Genomic DNA, 27,682 nt, shown 5'->3' on the forward strand with positions numbered 1-27,682 from the left:
AGATCGTTTCCTGTCAAATGTCTTCCATGCAACGATTTAACAGTCAAACATTTATGAAGTGATGAAATGATGACGCTGAATGCAACTTATTTCGTTGTAGTCACTTTATTGTGAAAAATGTACAGACTTAAAAGCACAGAACTCCGCACAGAGTTTGTATCTGAAATGCTCTCTGCATGCATACAATACTGTGACTTTGAAACCAAAACACTCGCACGATAAACTGAACGCACTGCTGAGTTGATGAGTGCTGTAGATCACAAACCACAACAATGAGTTCGAAGACTTTTTCTGTCTCATTCAGAGCACTCATATATTGCTAACACTATGAGTTATAGCTTATAAAAGGTTCAAATCATCAAAAAATACAGTGTGAAATGAGATTGAGTGATATTATAAAAGGGCTGGTCCACAAAAAAAAGTGAATACTGGCCGTGTCAAAGAGTCACACACGTATCCTCTCCTTTCTCAACCTCTGTGCTTTTAAAGTTTCAGTGCTGCTTCAATACTAGCGGTGGTTTTATGCATTTGTATGCGCTGCAATGCATCATGTTTACGGTGGAGGCAGGACTTGCAGTGAGGCGATTGTTTTTACTCACTAGGTGGCAGAAGAAGCAGCTGGTGTGTGCGGCCACAACCCTACAGAGTAAATTCACACTCACTCGCAGCAGAGAAATGCTGCTGGAGCGCTATTCAGGACTTGCAACATCCACCCTTGTTGCTTTTCTGACTCCCATCAGAAACCTCCATCACTGCAGGTGTTTCTACAAGTGATTGTACACGCCTGGTTAAGCTGTTGTTGGAGAGCATAATGAGATGAAGTGGTAATCCACTGTCGTTCTACTATTATGACTCCAAAGCCTCTTAAAACAGAGGCAAACACAATGACTGAAATAAAATCCAACATAGAAGAAATATGGAAATCTAACACTCGTCTCTTGGACCACTTGGTAAAAAGCTAACATTCTTAAAAGCTAAACATATGAAAAGTCCCTTATTTACAGAAGCCAGAGTCGGGCTCAGTTGAGCTTATTTGAAACGTATATTTATAACTATCTGATGTACCGTGTTTGAAGTTTTCTTACTATTAATTTACTGGAGTTGTAACTCCGACAAAAAGGAAAAGTGGATTTTAAGGGGGCCGACATCCTGACCTGGATGCTACAAAAGTGAGGTGACCCCAACCCAGGTACGAATAATAACAGACAGTTAACACAAGACTGGTCATAGTTCTTTAAATCCTAATCTCGAAGATCTCAGTTTTGTTCTCTTTGGCGCCACCTATGGCGATAAACTGTAGTTGTGGAAGCACACTTCCCAGATATCCAGACAGTGCTGCATGTGTGACGTCCACGGTTGGCTCCGGTTGTAACTCTTGAATTTCCTCGCTGACGGTCGCTTTCCTTTTTAGACTGTTTGCTTCATCTGAGCGTCGAGTATGTTTCTTTTTCTTTGGATTTTCACTTATTTTGGAAGTTGTATCTGTAGTCATCCATCTTTTTTTTTGTTTGTTCAGCCATAGTAGATTACTGTTTACTCGCAACACTTGCAGAGAGCGGAAAAGCAGCCGCTTAGCTCCGCCTACCCTCTCTGGCAGACCAATCACTGCTGGGTGACGGAAAACGTGTCACTAACTGGGCCCCAGTCTGTAATACTGCAAATGCAAAGGCTTTCATCAGTGGGCCATAGGCTCAATCACCTTGTGTTACCTCATTCGGCGATAGATAGTGAGTTAAATGACATTTATTTACATGAAAATCTTTGAGATTATCATTTTAAACGTATAATAGGCTGCAAAAAAAATCCTGTTGTATAGACATAGATTAAAGGCCTTACCTACATACTGTAGGACTCGAACAGCGGCATCATAATGAGTTATGACTTCCTGTATGATTACAAAATTAAACATTCCAAAATATCCAAATTAGAGGGGAAATACATTCGGATGCAATTATTTCATCTGAAATAATCTATTTTTATATGTAAGAGAATGACGTCTGCTGACATTGATGTGAGATTGGATTCATTCTGAAGACAGGAGATTACACAGGACATAAACCTGATGAAAGTTCAGTGTTTAGGACAAGCCTTCGAAGCTCTGGCTTCAGTGAAAATGCAACAAAACAAAAGACTGCATTGAGGTTAATCCTAACAATTAACATGAAAATGCCCCTCTCAGTGCTCACTCTAACTCTCTTCAATCCGGGTGTCATATGAAAATAAAGGTTAACAGAGCAAGTGTTCGCCAGTGTTTTAGCTTAGATCCTCCATGGCAGAAGGGAGCAGCAGCAGTCTGAAGCCTCAGTTCACCCAGCTGGGCCAGAGGTAAACCTTTTTTGGACAAAGCACCAGCACCCCGTTTATACTTTACTGCTCCAAAGTGATGTTGGGAACAAGATGTAGGAGACAGACCACAGCAGGTAGTACACACATGCAGGGGGGAAGGAAGAGCAGAACACCATGATGACCCCTGGAAATGAAAGAAACAGAAGTTAAGTGAAGCTGCTCTGCTGGTGAACACCCTGACATGAGGGATCTTTGTCGTTTCTTCGGTAAGTTAAATGTGTGATTTGGTTAACGGAAGGGGCCGGATGTCAATTGAACTCGCTTCTGGGGGTATTTTGGCTTTCCTTTTTTAAAATAAGAGTAGATGGAGATATCCGTCTTTATACAGTCATTGGGTTGTACCCAGATAAAGCAGTTCTTTGAGCTAAATGCTAACGTCTGCATGCTAATATGTTCCCAATGCCATCAGCTTTTCAAAATGGCTTTACCTCCAGCATAGACGACTTTCTTCCAGGCCTGGGACTCCAGCACTCTGTCGTGAGGGTAGAAGTTCTGACTGATCATAAAGAGGATCATGGCCACAGCGATGACCCGCAGCAAGGCCAGGTTTCCCCCTGACAGCAGGGAGGCGCTGGCCAGGATGGCTGAGGAGTAGATGCAGGGCAGGCCGCGGTACATGAATGGGATACCTAAGAACCAAACAAGAAAAAATCTTGATAAAATAAAAGACTCAAATGAAAAGATCAGAAAATAACACTTCACTTTGGAGCTCACCGCTAGAGAAGAAACAGAGGCGGACAAACACGGACAGGACGTAACACATGCACAGGATGTTGTCCACCAGGTCAGAGGTCCTCAGGAGCAACGACGTGGCAATCCCGAAGGTGGTGAAGTCAGCGAAATCATCCAGTTTGGCACCTGAACATGAAAAAGGAATGATGTGAATCCTCTCCTGCAAAGATCTTAAAGAGGGGGTATTAAGCTGTTTCACATTTTAAGATGTATATATAATGTTACAATGTTGGATGTCCGGACTAAACGTGGGTGAAGTTTTAAATCTGTAGGGAAAAATATGTTGGAGCAATCACCAGGCTTCTCAGCTCAGTCTGCTGTGAACGCCTGGTTTCACACAGTTTTTTTGTGACGTCACAAAGTGCAGCCTCAGCAGGCCAATCAAAAGTGGGCTTGTAGGAGGTGGGGTTTCTTAAAGGGACAGAGCCCACTGAGCCGTTTCAAGCAGACGCTGTATGAGGGCCTGCACATAGCACCCGTGTGGGAAAAAAACGGCAAATTATGCTAAGCTACTCCACAGATATCACAGATTAGCATAATACCCCCCCTTTAATGTTCAGACACCATCATATCTTCAAGAGCTTATAGTGCCCTGCGAATAAGGCAGAGGTTTTAATTATCAGGCCCCTTGGTTCTGGTATGATCTACCAGTTTGGGTCCTATTTTTTGGGCCTGTTGCCAGGTGCTTGCTCACTGATTTTTTTTGGCTTTTTGCCCTTATTTATAGGACAGCTGAAGACAGACAGGAAATGTTGGGAGCAGAGAGTGGGGGACGACATGCACCAAATGATCGGCAGACCGGGAGTCGAGCCTGCGATCAGCGCGACGAGGACTACAGCCTCTGTACATGGGGCGCCCGCTGTACCAACTCGGCTAAACCAGCGCCCCGCTCATTGATTTATTAATGAGCAAGCATTGTATCAAGCATCTGTAAATAATATTACAAAGAGTACAGTGTAGACCTGTTCTTTATGGAAAGTATCGTGAGATAACTGAAGATACCTGTTATACCAGCCTCAGTCCTGCCGCCCCCAGCCTCACCTGTTCTCCGTCCTGAGCCCAAGGAGTCTTTTTGTGCCACAGTTATTCTGCTGCTTGTTACCTACGTTCTAATTAAACCGGATTACCTGTATTCTACCTCCTGTGAGTGTGTCTGCTTTTGGGATCCAGTTCTACTATTAAGCGTAACACAAAATAATCTTAAAGCGTTACGAAATCTACTATTGAGCACTAATTGTCCTATTTTTAGACTTATTTCAATCCCACAATGCCTTAGTAGTGAGTTTACATTCTATCAAAGCCAGAGTAGATACCACAGCCTGGTCACTGCCAATGTTACCGACATGTGACAGTGGGTATTGTGTAAGTGCAAAAAATCTCCAAGTGGAAATTTCAGAGTCAGCCCATTCTATAAACAACATTCTGCGCTGCCTTGTCTCTTTATCCCTCAGGAACACGGAGCATGTTTTCAGCAGATGAGGATGAGGTGATCCAGGCCACTGCCTAAATGAACGAGGTGGAATTCCACAGCCCAGGGTCAACAATTTTAGCAATTTCAGATATGCAGAGAACCCCAAGCGGCGGGATAAGATAGACAATTGGAGCGTGATCCTGTGGCATTAGGCTGCTTAATCAGTAAATGATTGTTCATTTGACAAAAATACGTGGGGGGGCAAAACAACATCCACCTGCAAAGTCATGCAGAAAAAAATGCGCCGCGCCACAAAGCCCTCTGAAATGTGCAGCCAGTGATGTATTGTGATGCACCTGGGAGCTATTTTGGGGTACGACTAAATGTGAACTTTCGCACTGGAAGAGGTTTAACAACAGCTGTTTGTGTCACTTAGTTTACTTCATACTGTGGTACTGTGATAAAGAAGCCAGGTGGTACATTTTGTATGCTGTGTAATTGCTTTGGGTGTCTGTTATAGAAAAAATTCTTCATGTGGCTTAAAGTAGTAAAAATGCATAAAAGATATGAAAGTTGAGTCTGATTAAGCATCCAGTAAAATTTGAGGGAAATAAACCTTTTAGAAAACCTCGACAAAAACAGCTCATTTCTCTGTTTAGACCATTTCTTAAGACTGTGTGCATGTGGTCCATTAAGCTCCACACACAGCGATGGTGACAATTAGCATTGAGTAGCCATTAACAGTTTGTTTCATCGTCTGAAAAAATCAGGAGGAAGAAGCAGAAGCCCTGCTTCAATTGGTCTCTAAATGGTGAGTTACAAAAGCCTTGCTATCCACAAAACAGCCGCAGTTAGCCTATGCATGCAACGTTAGCTTAGATGCCCCTAAAGCTATGAATGCAACACTAACAAATGGCTAGTGTTAGCTAGTGTCGTACCTTTACAGAACTGTATTCCCTCCAGTGAAGCTCAACACCCACTGCTGAAAGTAGATAATCAATGACCCTCACTAAACTTCGGTTACAGAAAATACACAACTAAAGTCAACACTCAGCTGTAAATAAATGCTAGTGAGCTACGCTAACGCTGTGCGTAAACAGCCGAATAGCTGCTGGTTCACAGAAAATATTGTCTAATTTACATAATAAATATCAACGCTTATAGACGCCCAATTCAAACCCAATATCAAAAAGGCTTACAGAAACTTAAATGACTGGATTGACACAAGATTTCAATAATTTTAGATTCTAACTGTTATGTATAAAGGAACCTAAATTGCATTGTTAGAAGGCTGCTGTGGATTCTGTTATCCATAGGCTTTAAGGGGAGACAAGAAAGGGGATTACAACCCTGAGAGCTGCAACTTTAAAACCTGCAGAGTCCTTAGAAATATAGAAGCTGCTTTAAAAGTTACTGATTTAATAAATCTCAAGTAACCTTACATAAAATATGTAAGATTCTTCTCTTGGAGACTTTTGTAAGATTATCCGGAGTCTTTCAGTTGTAGAGTTTTCTTAGCTGGCTCCCTTTGTTGACGACTTTGTGCGGCCAAATTAGGAGGTCCAGACAAAGGCCTGCGCAGCGAGCCCTGCCAACAACCCTGCTGAAGTTTATCTCTGCTAAAAGCTATTGACCACAACAGTCCACTTACCCAGCGCAGAGCAGGCATCGAGTCCCCTGGCAACCGCTCCATCTGCCAAATCCAGCAGGTAGCCAATCAGGACGAGCCAACATGCAGCATGATGGTGTCTGGACAAAACAAGAGAGTGTTTAGATTTAATGACAGCAAGCCATTACAATGGGTAAGATAGTTTGAGGTTTCAACCAATGGAAAAGTGATGAAACTAGTTGGATCAAGATTAAGTTACATTTAAACAGTGTTACAAATATATTGAGTTCTCCCATATATAAAGAAATATATTATAAGTCAAGATAAAAAAAGCAATATGTACGGGGGCCCTGAGGGACAAAACAGAACTAAACAGAACTAAACTGGGAGAACAAAAACATCAACAAAACAGAATCTTTAAACTGTTTTGAATGTTAAGTTTTTTCAAACATATAGCCGATAAATATTATATATGTTCCCCCGATGTTGTTTTTGCCCCTCAGGCTTCCATACGTACGGTTGGCTTTGAAAACCTGAGCAAAAAGTCTTTGTTTACTGTTTCCCCTTTAAATTAAAAGATCATAACGATTCCAACCACGCTGTAGACTTTGTCCGACCCTCAGCTCAGCCTGTCTAATGTTTCACATTGTACAAACCGGTAACGGTGTGTACACTCACCCGTTAAGACTGCTGAGAATGGAGGCCATGCCCATGACCATGTTGGCGACCGACAGAGCGTTAGCTGCATTTTTACGTGCAAACTCTTTGATCTGGAGTCCAGTGGCCTGATCGCTTAGAAAGAGCTTGTTGGTGCACTGGAAGAAACCTGAGACCAAACAACAGCAGCAGTAAGGAGATGTCTGTGTTAAGTCAATCCCCACTGGCACCTCCTCTGGTTTAAGAAGCTAAATGCTAAAGGCCTACTTTGATGGGGTAACCTTACCAGCTGGCCTTTTGATGACTGTGTGTTAACAGGGATAGTTTACTGATTGTTTCATAGGAGTGAAAGCTCAGTTGGCATGAGAGTGAATATGGGTAAATAATAGCCAATACAATAATCATTGTATATTTCGTACCATGTAATGGGAGTCCAGTTTGCAGTTGTTTAGCATCTCTTATTTTGACTGTACTTACAGCATTATAAGACTTTGAAATAGATTCCCTCGCCTTATACAAAGAAGCATCACTTACCAAGACGTATGCTTATTGGAGGGAGACCGACCTTAACGATACATTCATCCACTCTCAGATCACTAAAATGCATTTGTTACTGTTTAGTCATATTCAATAAGAGCTCTGTATCTTACAGCATGCAAAAATATAGTGTGGCATTATGTTCTCATTGCATTATCAGTTATCTTTATGCAAAAAGAAACACATTAAACATAATTTAGCTGTAAAAAAAACGGACACATTGACATGCAGTAAACTTCAAAATCAGTACCCTAGAAATGTCAAAAGGAAACAATGTCTGAAGAGGATGCATGTGAAAGTGTTAGCACTCAGCTGTGATCTTATCAGAGGGTGAATACACACAAATACTGGTGTGGGGAGGAAGCTAAGGGGACTAAACACAAACACCACTGGCTATAGTGAGAGTGAGCTGGACCTAATGCATTGACACATACCAGACGTGAGATCAATTAGCATGTTTAACGTAGTGACCTGAGACAAGGACATGGCAGCATGTAGCTAATTGTTCGGATCTATAAAAAACACTGCAGCCTCGGCTTTAATGGAGATTTTGGCATAAAGAGAAATCTCCCCGTTGGCTTCTTTTATTTTGTAGTACACAAAACTATCATAGAGTTATATAGCCAATAAGGTTATGGTCCTTTAAATAATCAGTTTGGTTCCTTTGAAGGCAAAATTTTCAGAATAAAAGCCACGTCTTGGTCAGCAGGTTGGAATGACCGCTGCCTCTGCCTCGCTCTAGCCAAACACTGCGTCTGCCCCCCAAAGCTGTGATGGTTTTTAATGAAGCCAAACAAAGACTACTTTGTTGTTTTCTGTCTGCCTCCTCCTCTTGTGAGTCTAAAACTTTCTCTCATGTCATAGTACTGTCCAAGACAGAATGCACATAAAAATGACCTGCAGTATTTTAAATGTTGCAGTATAGCAACCCTTAGAGTGTTTGTTTCACCCTGAACTTCCTGTGAGTCCAAAGCCAGGCGAGTTCAAGAGACTCTTCATCTGAAAGAAAACAGCGTATGAGACACAACAAACAGCCAACAACAACTCACAGGTTTACTTGACAGCATGCTTTTTACTTCTCTTTATGGACTGTTAAAATCATGAAATTGTCAAGTTTGCTAAATAAAAAGTCTGATGCTGTCACTTCTGTCCGCACAGTTAATGACACAATAGACTGAATCTATACTCCAACCACTTAACTCACTTTCTGGCTGGTGATAAAAAAAAAAAGAGGATGAAGCCAGAGCCAGACACACAATCAATTTCAAGCAGGTCACTCATTCTGGATTGCTGCCTAAGTGCAAAGCATGATGGGAAGGCCCTTGTTATGTAACACCCTGCTATGTTAGGCTTAGGATGGTCCCCACTTAAAAAACTAAACAAAGAACAAGGAAACAAGGGTAACCAGAAGTGAACTAACTGAACAAGGTAAACTATTTACATTTAAACATATAGAACTGTGAAATATAGTAGTTACAAAAAGTATTGATCTCAGGATCCCAAGAATCTCAGCACATCTCCCTGGGACTGTTTGTGGCTGTTTTGCAGCCTAATTTGGTCAACACAGGGCTGTGCTTTTATCTCTGACACCCCTGCCCGATATGAGACTGAGGAAGAAGCACCTACCAGAAGAAGGACTCAGGAGGATCATGATTGTCTCTGGATCACAAACAATAGCTGAAAGACAAACATTAAAAGGGATTACTTTTACCACATAAAGCATGCATATAAAATATATCTTCAGCCCCCAAACTTGACCTTTAATCTTAATCTCAAGATTTTATGGGATCAGTTGGATTTGTTTTGGCAACCATACGCTTTAACATTTAGCTTCACTTTGCTATACTTTAGTAAATAAACTTAAATACTGCTATAAGCATAATCTTTAGGTAATAGATGTTTTAATATTTCCACCTTCTGCTGCTTTACACCTCCACTCCAACATAATTAAGAGGGTAATGATGTTCTGTTTACTCCACTACATTTAATTGATAACTTCTGTTACTATTAACTTGCAGATTCAGATGAATTAAGATATAATTAATGTTGAGAGAGTGTTACGTGCAATGTTTTTACTAGTAGAACCTTCTCTGTAAACATTTTCAGAAAGTTGCAGTGAGAATGTTCAAATCACATTTCAGGAACGTTTTACAAATCACGTTCTGATCGTTCAGAAAGATCCTCAGCATGTTCTACCTTTGTTTTTATGTAACATTGAGCAAATGTTTTTAAAAGGCATTCTTGCATCCCAGGCCTCAATAACATCCTGAAAATTATTCAGAATGTTAAAGTTCAACCGTTTTGTCTTTAAAGTTTTAAAGTGACAACATTATTTGAAATGATAAACATCCTTTAAACGTTCTTTGAATGTTAGATTAAAACGTTGTCTTTCAACCGTAATTAGAACTTGTAGGTTATGTTAGCCAATGTTATGTGAACGCTCCCTGCTAGCTGGGTAAGTTCACAAGTTACCAAGCAGTGTTAGGCCAATGAGTAATTTAAAATTGCTTAACCAGCTGCATCATGCATAATAAGTACTTTTAGTAATTAAAGCATTTTTATGCTAATACTTTGCACTTCTACTAGGGTAACATTTTGAATGCAGGAATGTTATTTTAACAGAGTTTTTATACACTGCAGAATTGTTTGTTTTACATTAGTGAAACATATGTTTACTTTTTCCACCTATAACCAGCTGTGAATCTGTCTGCTGATGGAAATGTTTCTATATTAAAAAAGGTGACCTGTTCGAGTTTAACAAGTTGATTTTACAGCTGAATTAATATCTAACGTACAGGCACGTCCTGTGCGTAAGAGCAACCCCTCCTGTCCTGCTTATCTATTTTCCTTTTATACTGACAACAGGTGAAATCTAAATGATATAATAATCTAAACCGCGTATTATTCAGCAGCGTATTTTGTTCATTCATCCCACATCGACCTTGATTCAGCTCATAACAGGCATATACATACCGATGCAATTTTCTGAACAGGTGAATAGGCCTATGAAGCTGTCAGAAGAAAGTAGCTAAGAAGCTGTAGCTGTTTTTGCGACTGCGTCACGACCAAATTCGAGAAAATGCATAGAATGCCCATGATGCTTTCCTATATTTACTGACGATGTGCAGGTACAGGTAACACTCACACACATGAAGTGCGTCTCCTCTTACCTGAAAGGACCTCCAAAGATTACAAATTCTAAATAAATCCACTGATGGAGACCTCTAAATGCGCACGCACACGCTGGACCTATTTCTCGGTTTTTTTTTCCTTCACAAAAATAATCTCTGTTTTGTCCTTTAAGTAAAGTGTTAACGTCTCTACGCAGTAAATAGCACAAACATCAGAGCGTTTACCTGTTCACTTCACAGCCGCTGTTTCTGCGCGTCCTTTTAACGACAAAGGAAAATCCGCTGGAATATTCCACCGGAAATGACGTTTTCATTGATTGTAGTTTTTCTCCAAATATTGGTCCCCAATGCTTTGTTGGCTAGTGGACGATTTACTGGAGGTACTGTTGATGGACTAAAATGTATGGACTAAAATAATTACTAAATTGTGAACAGGGTAGAGTACATTGTTAAGAAATCAGGAATTCACTTTCTTTGCACACAAAACCAACACTGACCCAAAGCTTTGATAAAAACAAAGCATCATACTTGTAAAAAAAATTAAAAATTAAAAATTAAAAAGCAAACCTCTGTTTCACTCATTTAAAAATAAGTCATGTTAGGCTTCTTTATTACATTATTACATTCATGGTAAAACCATTAAGTTGCCTACAATAATAAAACCACAATTGAGCATCACTTGAAATCAAATCTGTGTAAAAAATAAAAAATAAAATACAATGCTATTTTCAGTATGCTTCTAACAAGTATGGAAATTAAATAAAGAAACGCAAGAGAGTTTTATTTGTTGTTGAAATGCTGTTACTGTGATTGCATTAAAAGTATGACCGAATAAACTCACACATCCATGGTGCAGGTGTCACATTTAATACGGACAGGAAGATGCAGACTGAGAATGAGGTGAACAGGTGGGAAAGTCTGAGGGCATCTAGTGGACAGATAGAGAATGACACCGATGGCTTCCAAATGACTGGAAGTGTGACTTTTATGGTGTTTTAAACGTGTGTTTTAACTTATTGTTAGACTAGACTTATTTTCCCCATAAAGTTCCAGCTCTTCAGATTAGTAAAAACATATGTATATATGTTAATGAACAAATAGCTCAAAATTGACCCGTTTATATTAAATACTCAGGTGTAATTTAACAACAATTCTGTTCTCTGAGGTTTGGATCTTGAAATGTCCTTCAGTATACAATGGCCATAAACGCATCATAAACATGCTTGATGCAACCCCAATGAACCCTCAGAGCAGACATCCTGCTTCTAAAGAAATGGCTCTCTTACCCAAAGATGTGTGAAGGATAAAAAAAACACACTCTGTATGTAAATAAAATGACATTTTTATGACAGCATACATTATAAAGCAACAAATACTAAACATGACATAGGCTGATGATTGAACACATTTTCATGTTAACTTCACATCACCTGAATTCCCCTCAAACATGTCGACCACTGATGGTTCATCCTGAGCAGAAGTCCAGCGGGCAGGTAAAGCGGACCTTGTAGTTTTGACAGCGTTTCCCAGCAGGCTGCTCAGCATTCACACAGGCAAATCCATTTGTAGCATCATACCTACAAAATATGAAGAAACCATTAAAGGGGCACTGCACTGATTTTAAACATGTAGGGCAGTTCATGATCTGTCTGTCAAAGTACAAAATAAATTAGTGGAAACTTTTGGAAATACCTCCAACTCTCTGTACATATAGTAAAAATGAAGCTAGCACCAGCTGTGGGCTAGCCTAGCTTAGCTAAATGAGACCACAGAGGTTGTCTCATTAAACACAGACAAGTGTACATGGTGGTGAACATGTAGTCATGGTAAACAATGAGTTGTTTCTATATGACCTATATGACCACATATGAACATTTGCTTTTTACTTTTAGTGTTTGAATTTACATTCTAAATATCATAAAACTTTCCAGTCTTATGCTAGGCTATGCTAACTGGCCGCTGTCCCTATTTTCACATTTACTCGATGAACATAAGTGAAAATATTCTCATACAACTGTAGTCAAGCAAGTAAATATGTTTATTTCAGAAAAAGAAAACTATTCCTTTAACACACAAATTTAATTGTTGCATATAAGTAGTCATTTAATCTCCATCCATCCATTTTCTTCCACTAATCCGGTGGTAGCAGGCTAAGTGAGTTAGCCCAGACATCCCTCTCCCTTGCAACATTTTCCAGCTCCTCCTGGGGGATCCCAAAGCGTTCCCAGGCTCATTGGGATATATAATCCCTCCAGTGAGCTCTGGCTCTACCCCAGGGTCTCCTCCAAGTTGGGAGTGCCTGGAAAAACCTCCACAGGGAGGCACCCAGGAGGCATCCTAGATGCCTGAACCACCTCAAGTGGCTCCTTTCGATCATTAGATATCCTACCCTGAACATCTCTTACAGATGAAGAACTATCTTGTATGTTTTTGTTTAGCTATCAACATTTTCATGGCAGCGTTGTTGTCTCTCCTACAACTCACACTTGAAAGACATCACCGGTCAGATGTGCAGGGACACCAGATGCTGTCATGGCTTCGATGGCCACAGGATGGGAGCAGACCTGACTGGGGTAAAGCATCTGTAGCTGGAGGAGGGTCTCATAGTCCCCAAAGCCAGAGGGGTCGTCCAAGTCAAACCAGCGTGTCCTGCAACCTGACAAACAGTGAAGAACTTTAAACTGAGACTATTTTACAGGTGGTTAGTTTTAAACCTTTCTTAGATGTAAAATCATAAAACATGTTGCAGTAAAGAAATGTGACTTGTAAACTCACCCTGACAGAACTCTGAGGGGCAGGTCAGTATCACCTTATAATCCTCACATTGTTTGCTCTTCTGTTTTTCATTGATGCATGCAAACCCAAACGCAACATCGTAGCTGCAACACAATAAAGAGACAAATCAAGCCTTCATTAGGAAAGGCTGCCTCACTGAATTAAAGCCACGTCAAACCTGCACGTGTGCTTACGAGAGGAAGGTGTCTCCGGTGCGTTCTGCAGAGATTCCACTCGTCGTCTCGGCCTCGATGCTGATCGGGTTACTGCAGACTCGACCGGGGAAAGTTTGCAGGAGCTGATGTATGGACTCCACGTCTCCCTCATCTGACGGGTCATCGCCGTTCAGCCATCCTGTTCGACACCGCTCTGACACTAAGGGGACAAAAATTGGACATGTATGTATGTCAACAGCGTTTCATCCGACCTGCGCATTCTTTTTCCACTTTATTTTATTCACTGCAAAGGAAAAAATGAAAAGTACCTTGACAGAACTCCTTTGGACACGTAAATCTGACTTTGTAATCCTCACATCTCCTGCTCCCCTGATCTGCATTTACACAGGCAAACCCATAGGTGGCATCATAACTGCAGCACAGAGGAAAGACAGGTGATGAGTGAGGCCATCAGCCCCTCTATCTTCAGGCAATTCCATCATTTGTATTTTTTCCTGATTTTGTTAAACTGACTTTAAAAGTGTATCCGAGGTGTTGGAGGCCGGCTCCCCGCTGACGCTCTGGACCTCGATGGCGATCGGCTGAGGGCAGATTTGTCTCGGGTAAATGTTGAGGAGGTCACTGAGGACCTCGTAGTCTCCGTTTCCTGTGGGGTCATCGTGATCGAACCAGCGCGTCCTGCACTCTGTAAACAAAGAGGAACAAAAAAAAACATATATTATCCAGCTTGTTAATAACCTTGAACTATAAAAGTTGCATCATGTTTTAGTTGTAGCACACACCTGAGCAGAAGTGTCCTGTGCAGGTGAACATGACCTTGTAATCCTCACACTGTCCCCACTTCTGTTCTGAGTTCAGGCACAAAAGTCCCTCTGATGCACTGAACCTGCAAAACACAACCATCCCGTCTTCAAAATATATGTAAAAGCAGTAGTTTTTCACCACCATATGTAATGACATTAATTTAACTACAAAACCCCTAAATAAGATTACATCCTTTAAAGTTAAATTTAAGACTGTAAGCAAATATTTCTGACCCATATTCAATGTTTTGTGTTTGTTGAGCTGGTTAGTAAGGATGCCCTAAGCAGACATGCAGCCATACATATTTTTCATTCTGATTTCCTGTGATAAGGAGTAATTTCCGGCTGTTTTCTCGAGGTTCTTACTTATCTCGTTATCTCGAGAAAACAACTGCACCACCGTGACTTCAGAGGTTACGTCAGATCATAACTCGCATCCCCAGAGTTGCAAAAGCGGAAAACAAACATAGAAACAGGCTTAACTTACCTCATTAGTGTGGGCAAGTCGTGGTCTGTGATACCACAGTGACCAGCCTGTTTGTTTTCTATCGCCAGAAAATGATTGAATAAAGCTCATCTCGAGATAATGAGATAAATGAATCCATTATAATAGGAAAACCAGCTTTGCTAACTCAAGATAAGAAAAATAAGTGGAGATCTTAATAAAATAACTGAAATTAAACTGACAATCTCAAAGATTTCAGTTTCGTTCTCTTGGGCACCCCCTAATGGTGATGTACGGTAATTTCAGGAGCACACTTTCCCACTTTAACCAGACTTCTACAGCTGGCTCCCTCTGTCACAGTTGTAACTCTTGATTTTCCTCGCTTTCCTTTTCAGACTGTTTGCTTCATCTGAGCGTCAAATTTGTTTCTTTTTCTTTGGATTTTCACTTATTTTTGAAGTTGTATCTGTAGTCATCCATCTTTTCTTTGTTTGTTCAGCCATAGTAGATTACTGTTTACTGTTTACCGGGAAAGCAGCCGCTTAGCTCCGCCTACCCTCTCTGGCAGACCAACCACTGCTGGCTGATGGAAAACGTGTCACTAACTGGGCGCTGCTTGTGTTATTTTCCGCGAATGTCGTCACAGACACCCAGTCCATAATTATCAAGGAAAAACCAGCGTTGTTATCTCGCGATAACGAGATATACAAGTCGAGATCTCGATCAAACAATTGGAATGACCTGCTAAGAAAGCCTGTTTCTATGTTTGTTTTGTGCTTTTGTAACTTTGTGATACGAGTTATGATCATCTGACGTTATGGTTAACAGCGTTACCTCAAGATAATGACATAAATATTTCGAGATCTCGAGAAAACAACCAGAAATTCCTCGTTATCATGTGAAAACAGAGTAAATAAAATGTATGGATGTATGGAACTTACAGGTGTTTCTGAAAGACCAACATGTTTCCTCAGTTATTAAAAATACCTTTAGATCATCTTAGACAGTGGTGAGCATTTCTAAAGCAAAGTTACAGCTCTAAAACGTGTCAGTTCTTAAACCTGAAGTCAAAACAGTGCTGTAAAAGTTTCATCTTTACGTGTGGAAGGTGTTCCTGGTGAGCTGCGACTTGATTCCAGAGACCGTCTGAGCCTCCATGTGCACCGGGTGGGAGCAGATCCTCGTCCTGTGGTTCCTTCTCAGGTCGCTCAAGAGCTCTGAGTCCCCGTCTCTGGAAACATCCCCGTCATCAAACCAGGCTGTCTGACAGGCTGCAGGAGGGGAGAGTTAGATTATCTGCTGTGCATCGATGCTTAATTTCTCCATAGATTCAGGCACAATATAATGCAGGACTTACTGTCGAGTGCAGTGGAAAATGTTTGGAGGTCTGGAGGAAGAAGAAGACTTCAATCACTCATACTTTTCTTTTAATTTATTATGGGAATTTAATAAGACTCATTAAGTCAATTACCTGATGCTAGAAGACACCAAACTGCAAAGTTCTTCAATCAGATGAGGCAGAAAAAAAAGAAATAACTTGTAGCATCAGGATGGGATCAAATTCAAATCATCGCACTCGTACTAATAATCAAATGACAAGTAAAATAAGTAAATCATTACCTGGAGGACCAACATGATTTTCTGTCGTGTAATGTTGAAGAGACAAAATATTAATGATCCACTGAAGTCCTTCAGAAAGAGGGAGTAGGCTTTGAATGTCGCACACAAAAAGGTCTCATGCATAGGAGAGAATCTGTGGGATTAAACATCCGACCTGCAGTACGGGTTCAGTCCCCAGGGAGGTTGTGATGTTTGTCTCCCCTCTGTCCCTGCTCCTCCCTCAGAGGCTGAGCTCTTCGTGCAGAAAGGCATCAGAAACTCTCATATCTAATTAACAAAAGCATCTCTGTTGCCTCTGATTTGTTGCCAATGAATGTCATATTAAATTACCTTTTTAAAGCTGTTGAGTCCAACTTTCCCCAGGTTACCAAAGTTAATCGATGCCTGCAATAGGATGTGCTGTAAGCTGTCAATCAATGTGAAAAGGTTGAGGTCACATTAAGTCATATTTATGCTTTTTTACTTTTTTTTTACTCCTTTTCACTGTATCGTCTGTTTTTTTATTTCTAAATCACTCATTCTTTATTTCTAGAGGTTTTTCTTCCTGTAATCACCCCCTGTTCATATCTGACCTTAAAAAAAGATATTTGTTCTAAAACACTTCTGTGTTGGTACATTGAGACTTCTGACGCCTCACATCGTGCAGTTAAGTTTGGAAAAAGTTTTGCGCAGAATGATGGATCCACTGTGAGCCTATAAAAGTGGGCCATCCGGTGATTTAATTTGACGTCCATCTCTACCTGTGTTAGAAATTAAAAATAGCTTCATGAAGCTTGAGACTTGTCACCAATACTGGGTGTTTCGCAAACTAATCCTCCAGTTTAGCCGTCTGAGGTGTTGAATGAAAACGTTTTACACTCTGGTGAAAGTCAAGACTTCATCGTGGTTTGAGGGCAGCAGGAGGATTTAATCCCGATACCTGACGCTCCAAAGAAAGAGAGCAATGTCATAACACCTCTTAGTTTCCTGTGAGCCTGACGAACCTGATTATAAATGTGACAAATAAAGGTCAGGTAATAAATTCAGTCGTGAATGTGCTGGAAGAATTTACTTTGTTAGATATGTAAACTTTAATAAAAGATTTGTTGAACTTGTAACGATGTTGGATGCCAGACTGTCTCACTGCTATTCATCCGAAAAGGTCAAAGGTGTCACAGCTCAGAATCGGCCTTTATTAGTCTTCAGGCAGGTTAATACAATATACTGTAGCTGCACAGCGAGGATGAAAGCTAATCTGTTGAAAGTATCTATTGTACATAACAATTTAGGTGTTGGCCGAACAACAAGGCCCGGGGCCCTGCAGTTAAATGTCACTGAGAGGTATAAAGTAACCTGGATGAGTGTAGAGTACCTGCTACCTGCATGACACCGCCACAGCCAAACCAGTGAGTGACAGGAAGTGACCACAGGGCTTCACTGCTGCAGCGATTTGATATTTGGCCTCTTTTTTTGTGTTGAGTGTCAGTGTTGCATCAGTATTATGTTCAAATTGTGTTGATAGCATGTTCAATGTTGGCCACGTTTGTGATGGGATCTCATTTCTACTGCCGATTAATTTTAGTAGCTCAGGTGAAACAAGGACACACAGACCTGAGGGACTTTATACAGTCACCCAGCTGTGAAGAAATCCCCCTGAATGGACCTTTAACTGAGTCATGTTTGAGATTCATATCTTCTTTCAGGCTGGAAATGCTTTATAATCAGGATTTTGTATTTTCTATTCTGGCGGTCATAAACAGCTCACAGTAAAGGATCCACTTTTTAGAAGGGAGTGTTTAACACACAAAGCGACCCTAAAAGTTGTATTTGGTTTGATGCGTGTTACAGAAATGTGTGTACTTTCATTTACAGCCCATATCAAAGCAGTAGAGTAAAAACATGCTGACTTTTAGGTGACTAAAATGGGTCAAGCTACGAATACACGGGATCCTACATTTCCCATAATGCAATTTGCCCCAACCCTCGTTTGAAGTTCAGACTTTCTGTGAAAAAAGTATGAGCTACAGATAACCCTGAAAACTGGTGCGATTTTTTCCAGACGCTAGAAAGTTGCCTCCAAAACCATTATATATAGCCGATGGAAGCCCCAAGCGGACTATCATCAATACATTTTACATTTTACTCCATTTTCCGGTTGTTTTCTCAAGATCTCGACTTATTTAAGATATCAACGCTGCACCACCGTAACGTCAGATGATCATAACTCGTATCCCCAGTGCTGCAAAAGCACAAAACAAACATAGAAACGGGCTCAACTCACCTCATTACTGCGGGCAACAGCAGCATGGCACGTCCTGGTCTGTAGGCTAATATCACAGTCACCAGCATGTTGTTCTGCTTTCTAGATCGCCAGAAAATGATCCCGTTATCACGAGAAAATGAGATAAATGAGTCGAGATCTCGGGGAAGCAAACAAAGCGACGGGTTATCACGGGGAAATTGAGTAAATAAAATGTGTGGATGCATGTCTAAAATCTGCATTAAAACGTGTCTAAAGGGGGAACACGTTATTTTCCTAGGTAACTGATATCATTCAGAGATTTCTAACTGTAAACTTAAATTATGTGAGATTGATTATTGATTGATTGAAATTTGAGAAAATGTTCTGTTATGACTGAGTAACAAACTACTTTGCTCTCTATGCTTTATGTTTTTCCTTTGCCCTGGTAAACTAACTAATAATCACAGCAGACTGTAAAATGAGAGTACTTTCTCATGGGACAGATTTTATTTTGAAACCGGATTTGGGTGTGACGTCTTCAGGGAGCACAGGATCTTATTCTTTCTTATATATATATCTGCCTGTCGTGTGGCACTGCGTTGAAGGCTTACCTGCACTATGGATTATTTCTGAACAATGACGTGATCTGTGCAAAGATACTTCCACATTACCACTCCACGTACATTAGACCGAACACAAATGTGAACAAAGGAAACTCACAAGATTACAAATAGCACATGAATTTTGTTTTTATTTAAGAAACACCAAGGGCAAGGGGATCGCTTTTCAACAGTGGAAATGGATGTCAGGCCGTCCTGACATGGACAATATTTCATCTGGTACAATTTTGTTCAGTTATCTGCTTGTTCTGCCAGTCAGACGTGAAACCATTAAAAAAAAAATTCAAAATAAAAGTTTCCATCGTTACTAAAAGTGCACTTTTTCATATTTTGCAATGGTGTAACAGTTTCTTGACATGTTTGCGTTGGGCAAAATAACAGTGTATGAAAATCCAGTTTAAGAGCAGATAGACAAAAGGCACCCAGCAGGGGGCGCACACACCATCATTCTCTGCTTCAGTGTCCTAAACCTGGACCACAGCATGTCTCTTCTCTGAGCAGACAGATAAGACACCTTTCTAAGTAGATACATAATTCATTTGTCACATTTGGAGCCTAAGACTTTTTTTAATTGAGTGAGTAATAAGACCAGTTTCCAACTATTTGACCAGGCCGTTCCAGTCAGCTGTGAAATTAAACTTTCATGCACTTTATTTGGGATTTCTGAAGAGCTCTAACTCAAACATGAGGGGGAGAAAAACAAGGGGGATGTGGGAGGCAATACACAATAACCAGAGGAAAGAAAAAAAAAGCAAGCTTCTGTGAATGCTCTAAAACAGCAGAATTAAGCCTTAAAACAAGTGATGAAAAAAAAAAGAGGAAAAGATAAAACAAAAAAATAAATAAAAATGAAGCAACTCTAAGGATATTAACACAAATATTTTAAGCTTACAAAAATGAGAAAAAGAAAAGGTTTGTGAACCCCAAAGTGATCGTGCCGTTTGTGGTTTGGTGGTGTGGTGGACTAAAGGTTGAGCGAGCATGCTTTTCATAGAGCCACACTACTGGTCACGGTACCTGCAGGAGGCTTCCACTGCATGATCACATGACCTAACTCTGTCCCGAATACTGCTGTCTGCTGCAGAGAAAACAACCCGAATACCACCGAGCCTTCAGAGTTTTATAGCTTACCGAGTCGACGCTAAAGCTACCAAACCTGAAAATGAAGTAACATCTTGAGGCAGCTCTGGGTTGAACCTCCTGAGGATATGGATGATGACACAAGCACACACACATACGCACGCACAAACACACCTGGCTCCATCCCGGGGCCTTAGAGTAGAGTGACTTGTGAGAACTAGATGACAAAGACAGTCATAAGCAACAAATCTAGAAGCATACACTCATTCTCAGTGAAAAGAGATATCTACCTGACTGGCAGATAGTTTAAACACATAAAAGAAAATCTTCAACAGGCACACATAAAAAAAACAACCCTTTTTGCTCTTTAAAACTGCTTTTTTGAGATCTACTCAATCGAAACACGGCTGTGAAGGCGACAAAGCATGCCATAATCATATAAAATCAACCTCAAATGCCATGCATATCAACAAACGTGACTCTAGTGTGCACTGTTAGCAACCAAATTACTAAGAAACACCTCTACATGTGACAGACAGTATGTGCTGTTTCTTCATGTCTGACGTTAGCACCAAGGTTTATTTCTTCTTCTTATAAAAGAACAAAAACACAGACACAGAAGACACAACAGCGCCGTGAATGAATCGTCCGGGTTAAAGCGGCAGCACGCGTAACATTTTGGCGGTTATTAATTTGTATTTGACGACCTGAGTTGTGAACTGAAGCTGCATGTGACCGTGACCGTGTGCGCTCCTCTCCCAATGGTTTGCGACTTGTAAGCATGCTCGCGCACAAAAAAACAAAAGGTTCCTCTACAGAAGTGAAGAAAGAAGGCCTAAACATCTTCAAGTATTAATACAGTTAGGCCTATAATAAAGCCCTGGACACACAGTATTAGAACCCAGAATAAACTCTAGGAAAGTTGAAGAGCAGTTATGGTTAGTTTGCATGTTTTCCCCCACAAATATAATATATATATATTCATATGTATATAAATAAAAATTCAGTGCTGTAAAAACATCTCCAACTCCATAGGATCTGACCCATCGTAGAAGGCCTAATATGTTTAACTCTTACTCTTCTCATGGCTAAAACTACTGCTGGAAGTATGTAAACTGTACTGGTTCTCCTGTGTTAATAGTCCTTCATTGAGAATACAACACTGAGGAAGAGAAGACTTGTTAATATCGTTTCATTTTTTCTCTCTTTTTTGGTTTTACTGCACACAGAGAAACATATCCTGTTGTGTTGTCTTGTTTTTTTTTGGTAGCAGCAAAGCACCAAGTTTGTGTCAGCCTCTTTGTTTGTGTGTAAGTCTCTCTGTGTGAGTCTGCTGTGTGTGTGTGTGTGTGTGTGTGTGTGTGTGACATCACTCCAAAGTCTCTGTATGTGTGTGTGTGTTTGTGTGTGTGCAGCGGTCTATGAAGAGCATGGCTGCACGTTGATGCCTAAAGCTGCGTGGGCTTGCAGGTCGATGGCCTGGGCTGGCTGCTGTCCCGGCCGGGCGTTCATCAGTGTCAGGTTCCTGACGCAGCCCGTCATTCCCGACACAAACTTCCCTCCTGTCATAGCAGCCATGTCCGGGGCTCCACCTGTCACATAAACACAAATAGTAAACAACCAGGAAAGCATTGGACTCACAAAACCGCAATCTTGTTCTCTGTTACAGGTTTAAATACATAATTTGATTTCTAACTACTGAAAATAAGATAAGATAATCTTATGTAAATACATAAATAAATACACTAAAACTTTCAATTTCTGCAAGTGAATCAAACGAGAGGACTGTTCGGCTAGCTAGCTTAACAGAAAGTACGGGAAGCTAACTCATGAAAACAGCTTTTCCACACTAACAATACTCACTTCAATCAATCCAAGTAAAATGTCCTAGCTTAGGTTTGTAACGTTAGCTTAAAAGCTAAACTGCTTTAGCTAATTTTACAGGAGGTTAGACAGTGATTCTGTTGCAGTGTGTAGCAGTAGCTATATGAGGAAAGCTAGCTGCAGCTAGGTAGCTAGATACAGGCCAGTTTTTAGTTAAGTTAGCTAGCCACAAAGATTTTTGACTTCTCATTGTTCTCGACAAACATGGAAATAACTTCTTAGCAGGTCATAATACAAACAGACACGAGGAAAATTGGGAAAATGGCAAGAGAAAAAAAGGAACAAATTAAACATTAAACGTGTCCCCAGACCAAAACAAAACAGCAAAAAATTAATAATATGAAAAATAAAATGCACAAATGAAAGAAAGAAAATGAAGACTAAAACAAATTGAAGAAGAAAAGATAAAAGGCCTTAAACAAAAAGCACTTTGTCTTTTTCAAGTAACTGTTAAAGGAAAACTATACAGCTCTATATTTTATCATAGTCATTTTAAAACAGAATCTGAGTGTTTATTGTCAGGTAGGTTTACATACAAGGAATTTGACTTGGTGTTTAGGTTTAGAACAAGAAACACAGCAGTAAAATCAAAATAAGTAAAAAGCTATTGACCAGTAATAATCCTCCTGTCAGTGAACTTACGTAGAATAGGATAAAAATAGACTATAAGAATAAGATATAAAAAAGCAATATAATACAACATATGCACACTGGGTGTAATTAAAGAGCTGTACAGATGTGCAGGTTTGTGCAAGATGATGGTGGTGTAAATGTTTGACAGTATAATAGTATATCTAAATAAACATCAACCAACAATATTATTGATTTGTGGATGTTTCTGGTGATAAATTTAACTGGTATATATTTTGACCCACTCACCAAGGTATATACTGCCTTTGGTGTTGACCATGAGGCTCCTGCCTTTCGACTGCCCATGCAGAGCAGCTCCTCCATCAACCTGGATGTATCCGTCTTTTCCAGTTCTACGAGACAGGACAAACATGAGAAAGACAAACTCAAAGTCAAGCACTAAACATATACAGGCCTGTTGTTTAGACTTTATGGTGTAAAGCAACTGTAATGTAGGTTAATATATATATATATATATATATATCATGCAAGCATACCTGACTGCTGTGATTTTATGCCACCTTCCATCATTGATGGACCTCCTTGACAGGATCTCTGCCTCTCCACTGCCCAACTGGTAACTGCACATCAAACAAATCATCATCATTAATAAACATATACTAGAACTAAAATAATTATACTTATAGAGATATCATAAGAACTGAAGGGGACGCAAGGCTGAGTCACCTGAAAACAAGGTGTCCATTGTGTAGTCCAAGGCTGATGAAGTCTTTGCCTTTGCCGTGTTCTCCGAGTTCCTGGGAATAGATGTTTTAAGTCAGCAGAGGAAGACGATGCCGTCTGACAGAATACTGTGAACTGCAGTAATTTGCTGCACCAAGTGTCGAACACTCACAGCAGTAATTGTGTACAAAACCTTCAATGCAAAATAACAGTGACATAAGAAGCCATCATGCACAGTGTGCAATATAAACAGATAGTTTTCATTTCAACTCAAAGTGTCTTTAAACAGTTTCCCTCTACATATATTTTTTTTAGTAATATAGAGGAACTGTTGAAAGAAATGTGATGAAACATGCCAAATAATAAAGTGTGTCCTGTGTTTGAGTGGATACCTTTTTACTAGCATGCACCTTTCGCAAATTGCGTGCGCCATTGGTCTCCTGAGGAAAATGGAGGGTGAGTTAGAGGAGAAGCAACATGCATTTATTTAGTGGTGTCAGACAGAGCCGGGCTCGCAGCCAACATGCCAAATACTGTTACAGCCTCAGCGGCACAAGTATGAATGAGACAGTGACATGATGAATGCAGCACAACAGCCAGTGAAACACTGAAATTAAAGAAAATGCAGAGTAATTGATGTATTATGGATTACATGAGTGTCACTTCTTTACAGATGAGGTAATGGTGGTGATTAAGAGTGCTTTAGTGCGGTAACAAAGTTAGGGTGAGGAGGAAATGGTGCGAGGGGAGGATGTGAGATCCAGATTAAAGCAGTCCTGTAGTAGTCGCAGGACAGGACCAGGACTCACCACTCCCTGCCACAGGATCAGGCCCTCAGAGGAGCCGGTGTTGATCTCCAGTTCGATGGTCTCTGGAGAGTCATGGGCACTGAAACAGAGGAGATCATTTTCGCCTTAATGCACTTGTTACTCACACTCCTAATAATACATCTGTTAAAATAGAAAAGCAAACTACAGATACCTTCTTGGAAAAATGGATTTAGGAAGGGCGATGTATCCATCGTTGTGGAAATGAGCTGCATACTGATAGGGGGAATCTACAACAAATACAGCAAACACGAATTAAAAACAACATTCAGATTACAGCAAGGCTGCTGTGGAGTTTATCCTCACTGTTATGGCGCCCTCCAGTGGTGAAAGCATGGAAGAAAACCTGGTTAGAGAGGCTTGATAGATGCAGCTGTCTCACACAAAGAGGTATATGTTTCATTGAGGTAGATACAGCACAAGTACAGATATAATGAAAGGTCAGCAAACTAACAGCGATTTCAGTTAAGATGTAAAATCTGTCTGCTAACATGAGCCACCATAAGCTACATACAGGACAGAGTAAGTCTGTGCCTTAGGTGAATTAGAGGAAGATAATTTCTTTATATCTCTCTTAAAAAACATAAAGTAAATAAATAAATAATAATTCTTATTTTCATTATGTGCCAAAAATTTCAAAAGCAAACAACAACAATCTTCAGTGAGACCAAACCAGGCTCCATGATGCAAACCACAGACTGTATAAAAAGATGGACGACATGACAGCTCCCTAAAAGTGAAGCCAAACCCTCTCTATCGCCCCCTGCTGACTGGTTGCAGTATAGGTCATAAAGCCCGCCTCCTCCATGTTAACAGATGGGACATGAGTCAAACTATAAAATCAAAAAACACGTCAAATAGATTTTTCTCAAACATGGTTTCTGTCATTATAGTTAGTTCTTATCATGCTGATTTACATCCAAGTGTTCATTTCTCTGACAAGTTTATTTTTAATTAGTTATTTGATGCTATATAAAGGATGATTGACAGCTCTGTTTACAAATACAGCTCCGGCAGCTGATCCGTTTCTGATTAGCAGAGTAGAGGAGGAACGGCGAGAGGAGACGTAACTTAAACAATCACTACAGTCACTGAAGTTTACATATCTGTGAACGTCTGCTTCAGACCAACACAAGAAGCTGTTCTGCTGTTAAACACGCCGACGTGCAGGATCTTTTTTTCGGTGAGTTAAGTGTCTGTTTTGGTTAGAGGAAGTGGCTACGGCGGCGCCACCGGCAGAGCTCTACTGCGCAGCTCTCGCTCCAAATGACGTCACTAGCGCATGATGGCAGCGCCGTCCATCTATAGATACAGTCAACTCATTTAAAAGTCCTCACTAACATATGAACAAGCTGCCATTCCTCACACAATACACCGTCTCTGACCTTTCACAGAGACCCAATCAAACTCACCACGGGTCCATGCACACAAAGCTACCACATTTAGTGCAGAATATGCCAACACCATCCCAACATCCCAACACCATCACACTGTGCTTTCAACAGACAGTTTCAGTTGTTAGTTGCGGCACAAATGTGTAGAGCATATTAAATGTTTCGACTTGGACAGTTTCAGAGAGAAAACACGTGTTTTTTGTGGACTTTCTTGTACAGACAGGCATTCCTGAAGAAGACAGACACAAGATATTGTGAGTAACCACCTTACAGCTTTTTACATGACGACGGGGAAAAACAAAAACCAGGGGAATTCCACATTTCATATGGGCAGGAATCACAGTCTACGTCCTGCTACCTTTTAGAAGATGCAGAATTCCCCTCTTCCAACTTTCACATGGGGATAAGAGCCTCACAGTTGGGTGCAGATGCATGTTTGGTATGTTTTTATGCTGAACATATGTTAGGCAATAGGCGGTTTGAGTTTTAAAGGGCCCCTCGAGCTCAGACGGGCCCCCTGTTAGTGACGTTCATGTCAGGCAGACTGAATATCGAGATACTGTACCATTCGCCTCGCTAGCTTCCAAATTCCTCAGGGCTGCGGGGGAGGAGGAGGAGACCTGGCCTGTGTGTGCAGGATATAGCCATGAGAGTGAAGGGGTGAGACATACGTAATGACTTAGGGTTAACCTCCCAGCAGTGCAATGCCAGGGGTGAACGGTCTGATGTTAGGAGGGCTTCATAACGTGGAGAATGTGAATTATATGGGCTCGTTTCTGGCTGAATGTCTACTATATGACAAACATCTTTGTCTGTAGGATGCAGGTGTGTGCAGTGAGTGACCTGCTGGAGGGGGACGTGTGAAAAGACAAGACATTTAAACCACTTCCTCCACACGTCTTCTTTTTCTGGCTTTGATTTTTCCATAAAACCCAGTAAATGTATCTTTTTGTTTTAAATTTTTGTCTTGGTTGTGATTTTGCAAACGGAGCTGCTGTGATGCACGAAAGATTTGCTTTTCAACACTCACTTTCTTCACAGTTCAGGCCCGAGTGGTTGGGTGTACACACGCACTGGCCGTCGACGCAGCTGCCTCCGTTCTGGCAGTGAAGGTCGCTCTGGCACACGTCTTTCACCACCTCACAGCGCTCACCTACAGGGTCACATACCGGTAATTTTGTTAGAGGTGAAAGGTCACTGTCAAGTTCACAACAAAGGCAGCGTGAGTTCACGGGTTTAGAAAAAAACGAACGGAGAATGGTGATTCTTTTCTTGGACAGTTTTGAAGGAGCAGATCTGATAGCTTGTGTTTTAATGTCCTGTAATTCCTAGAAGCCAATAAGCAGAGTTTATAGTGAAGCAGTTCCCCTTGGACAAAGCAGAGCTCAGAAAATCTTCCACTTATAAAAAGGGAAGAAAAAAAGGGGTCAGAAAACACAAATATGGGCCAGATAATACAACAGAATCCAGAGCTTTGTTGCAAATAATAAAATTACAGGGTAGGAAGATTCTAGTTGCAAGTGTTTGTCTTTGAGCGACAGCACCTACCTTCAAATCCGTCCTTACAGAGGCACTGGTACTCATACTCAACGCTCATCATGCAGTGACCTCCATTCAGGCAGGGCCGGCGGTCACAGGGGCTGTTGTCCACACACTTGCGGATGGATCTGCTTTCTGTGAAGCTGTAGGACAGATCCACCTTCTTGTTGTTGATGGAAACCTAAACAGGAAGTGTGCAGACAAGTTGAAGCGACGACACCAGGATAATATGGATCAACTTTTGTTCTAAGAGATCTCACCTCTCCTATGCATCCCTCAAACATTTCGCTGACATTTGCAGGCTTAGGCAGGATGTCCATGCTGGGGACTCCTCCCAGGTACATGGCAGTGTGGATATTGAGGCCCTGTGCTTTTCCTGGAGATGTCTTCCTCTCCATCGGGCCGTGGTCGACCTTCAGGTGGCCGGCCCTCTTGTTCCGCTCGGCCACAACTCGGTGCCACTGGCCCAGAGAGACCGGCTCTGGACTGAGAAGGATGGCCTGGCCTAAAGAGCAAGAGAGAACCACAGAGATGAAGTTTAGGTTAAACCCATCTTGAAAT

General features: G+C 40.9%; 3 protein-coding genes and 1 long non-coding RNA gene across 6 annotated transcripts in view; all 4 read right to left on the reverse strand.

The window, feature by feature from the left end:
* Nucleotides 1-92: 92 nt before the first annotated feature.
* tmem269 (transmembrane protein 269) lies at nt 93-10,717 on the reverse strand. Of its 3 annotated transcripts, XM_069660381.1 has the most exons (8): nt 10,649-10,677; nt 8,919-8,969; nt 8,242-8,291; nt 6,777-6,924; nt 6,141-6,238; nt 3,061-3,204; nt 2,775-2,975; nt 93-2,470 (listed from the first exon to the last, which is right to left on the reverse strand). In XM_069660381.1, exons 4-8 carry the CDS (start codon nt 6,815-6,817, stop codon nt 2,361-2,363), a joined length of 594 nt encoding a protein of 197 aa, XP_069516482.1. In that variant the 5' UTR covers nt 6,818-6,924; nt 8,242-8,291; nt 8,919-8,969; nt 10,649-10,677; the 3' UTR covers nt 93-2,360. The 3 variants fall into 3 exon arrangements, with proteins under 3 accessions (XP_069516482.1, XP_069516480.1, XP_069516481.1); XM_069660379.1 differs by lacking the exon at nt 8,242-8,291 and having other exon boundaries at nt 10,649-10,717; XM_069660380.1 differs by lacking the exons at nt 8,242-8,291; nt 10,649-10,677 and adding an exon at nt 10,463-10,479.
* A 2,495-nt stretch (nt 10,718-13,212) lies between these two features.
* LOC138589289 (uncharacterized) lies at nt 13,213-13,739 on the reverse strand. Its single transcript, XR_011307927.1, has 3 exons — nt 13,683-13,739; nt 13,393-13,573; nt 13,213-13,302 (listed from the first exon to the last, which is right to left on the reverse strand). It is a non-coding gene; the product is annotated as an uncharacterized lncRNA (long non-coding RNA).
* A 138-nt stretch (nt 13,740-13,877) lies between these two features.
* LOC138589395 (uncharacterized) lies at nt 13,878-15,811 on the reverse strand. The gene is made up of 3 exons (XM_069659658.1): nt 15,722-15,811; nt 14,157-14,260; nt 13,878-14,059 (listed from the first exon to the last, which is right to left on the reverse strand). The coding sequence occupies exons 1-3, from the start codon at nt 15,778-15,780 to the stop codon at nt 13,878-13,880; spliced, it is 345 nt and encodes a 114-aa protein (XP_069515759.1). The 5' UTR covers nt 15,781-15,811.
* A 3,381-nt stretch (nt 15,812-19,192) lies between these two features.
* Nucleotides 19,193-27,682, reverse strand: part of hspg2 (heparan sulfate proteoglycan 2) — a 103,988-nt gene continuing 95,498 nt past the window's right edge. Inside the window, exons 77-87 of the mRNA XM_069660946.1 lie at nt 27,382-27,626; nt 27,131-27,302; nt 26,613-26,735; nt 26,148-26,207; nt 24,343-24,418; nt 24,171-24,249; nt 23,754-23,801; nt 23,365-23,435; nt 23,175-23,258; nt 22,927-23,030; nt 19,193-21,755 (exon numbers count right to left, since the gene is read on the reverse strand). Coding sequence (XP_069517047.1) covers nt 21,583-21,755; nt 22,927-23,030; nt 23,175-23,258; nt 23,365-23,435; nt 23,754-23,801; nt 24,171-24,249; nt 24,343-24,418; nt 26,148-26,207; nt 26,613-26,735; nt 27,131-27,302; nt 27,382-27,626 — 1,235 coding nt within the window. The 3' untranslated portion in view covers nt 19,193-21,582. The remainder of the gene's footprint in view (nt 21,756-22,926; nt 23,031-23,174; nt 23,259-23,364; nt 23,436-23,753; nt 23,802-24,170; nt 24,250-24,342; nt 24,419-26,147; nt 26,208-26,612; nt 26,736-27,130; nt 27,303-27,381; nt 27,627-27,682) is intronic.

This window comes from Semicossyphus pulcher, unplaced genomic scaffold (genome assembly GCF_022749685.1).
Source record: "Semicossyphus pulcher isolate SPU_LCO1_2020_fin unplaced genomic scaffold, fSemPul1.0.p SCAF_13, whole genome shotgun sequence".
NCBI lineage: Eukaryota > Metazoa > Chordata > Actinopteri > Labriformes > Labridae > Semicossyphus > Semicossyphus pulcher.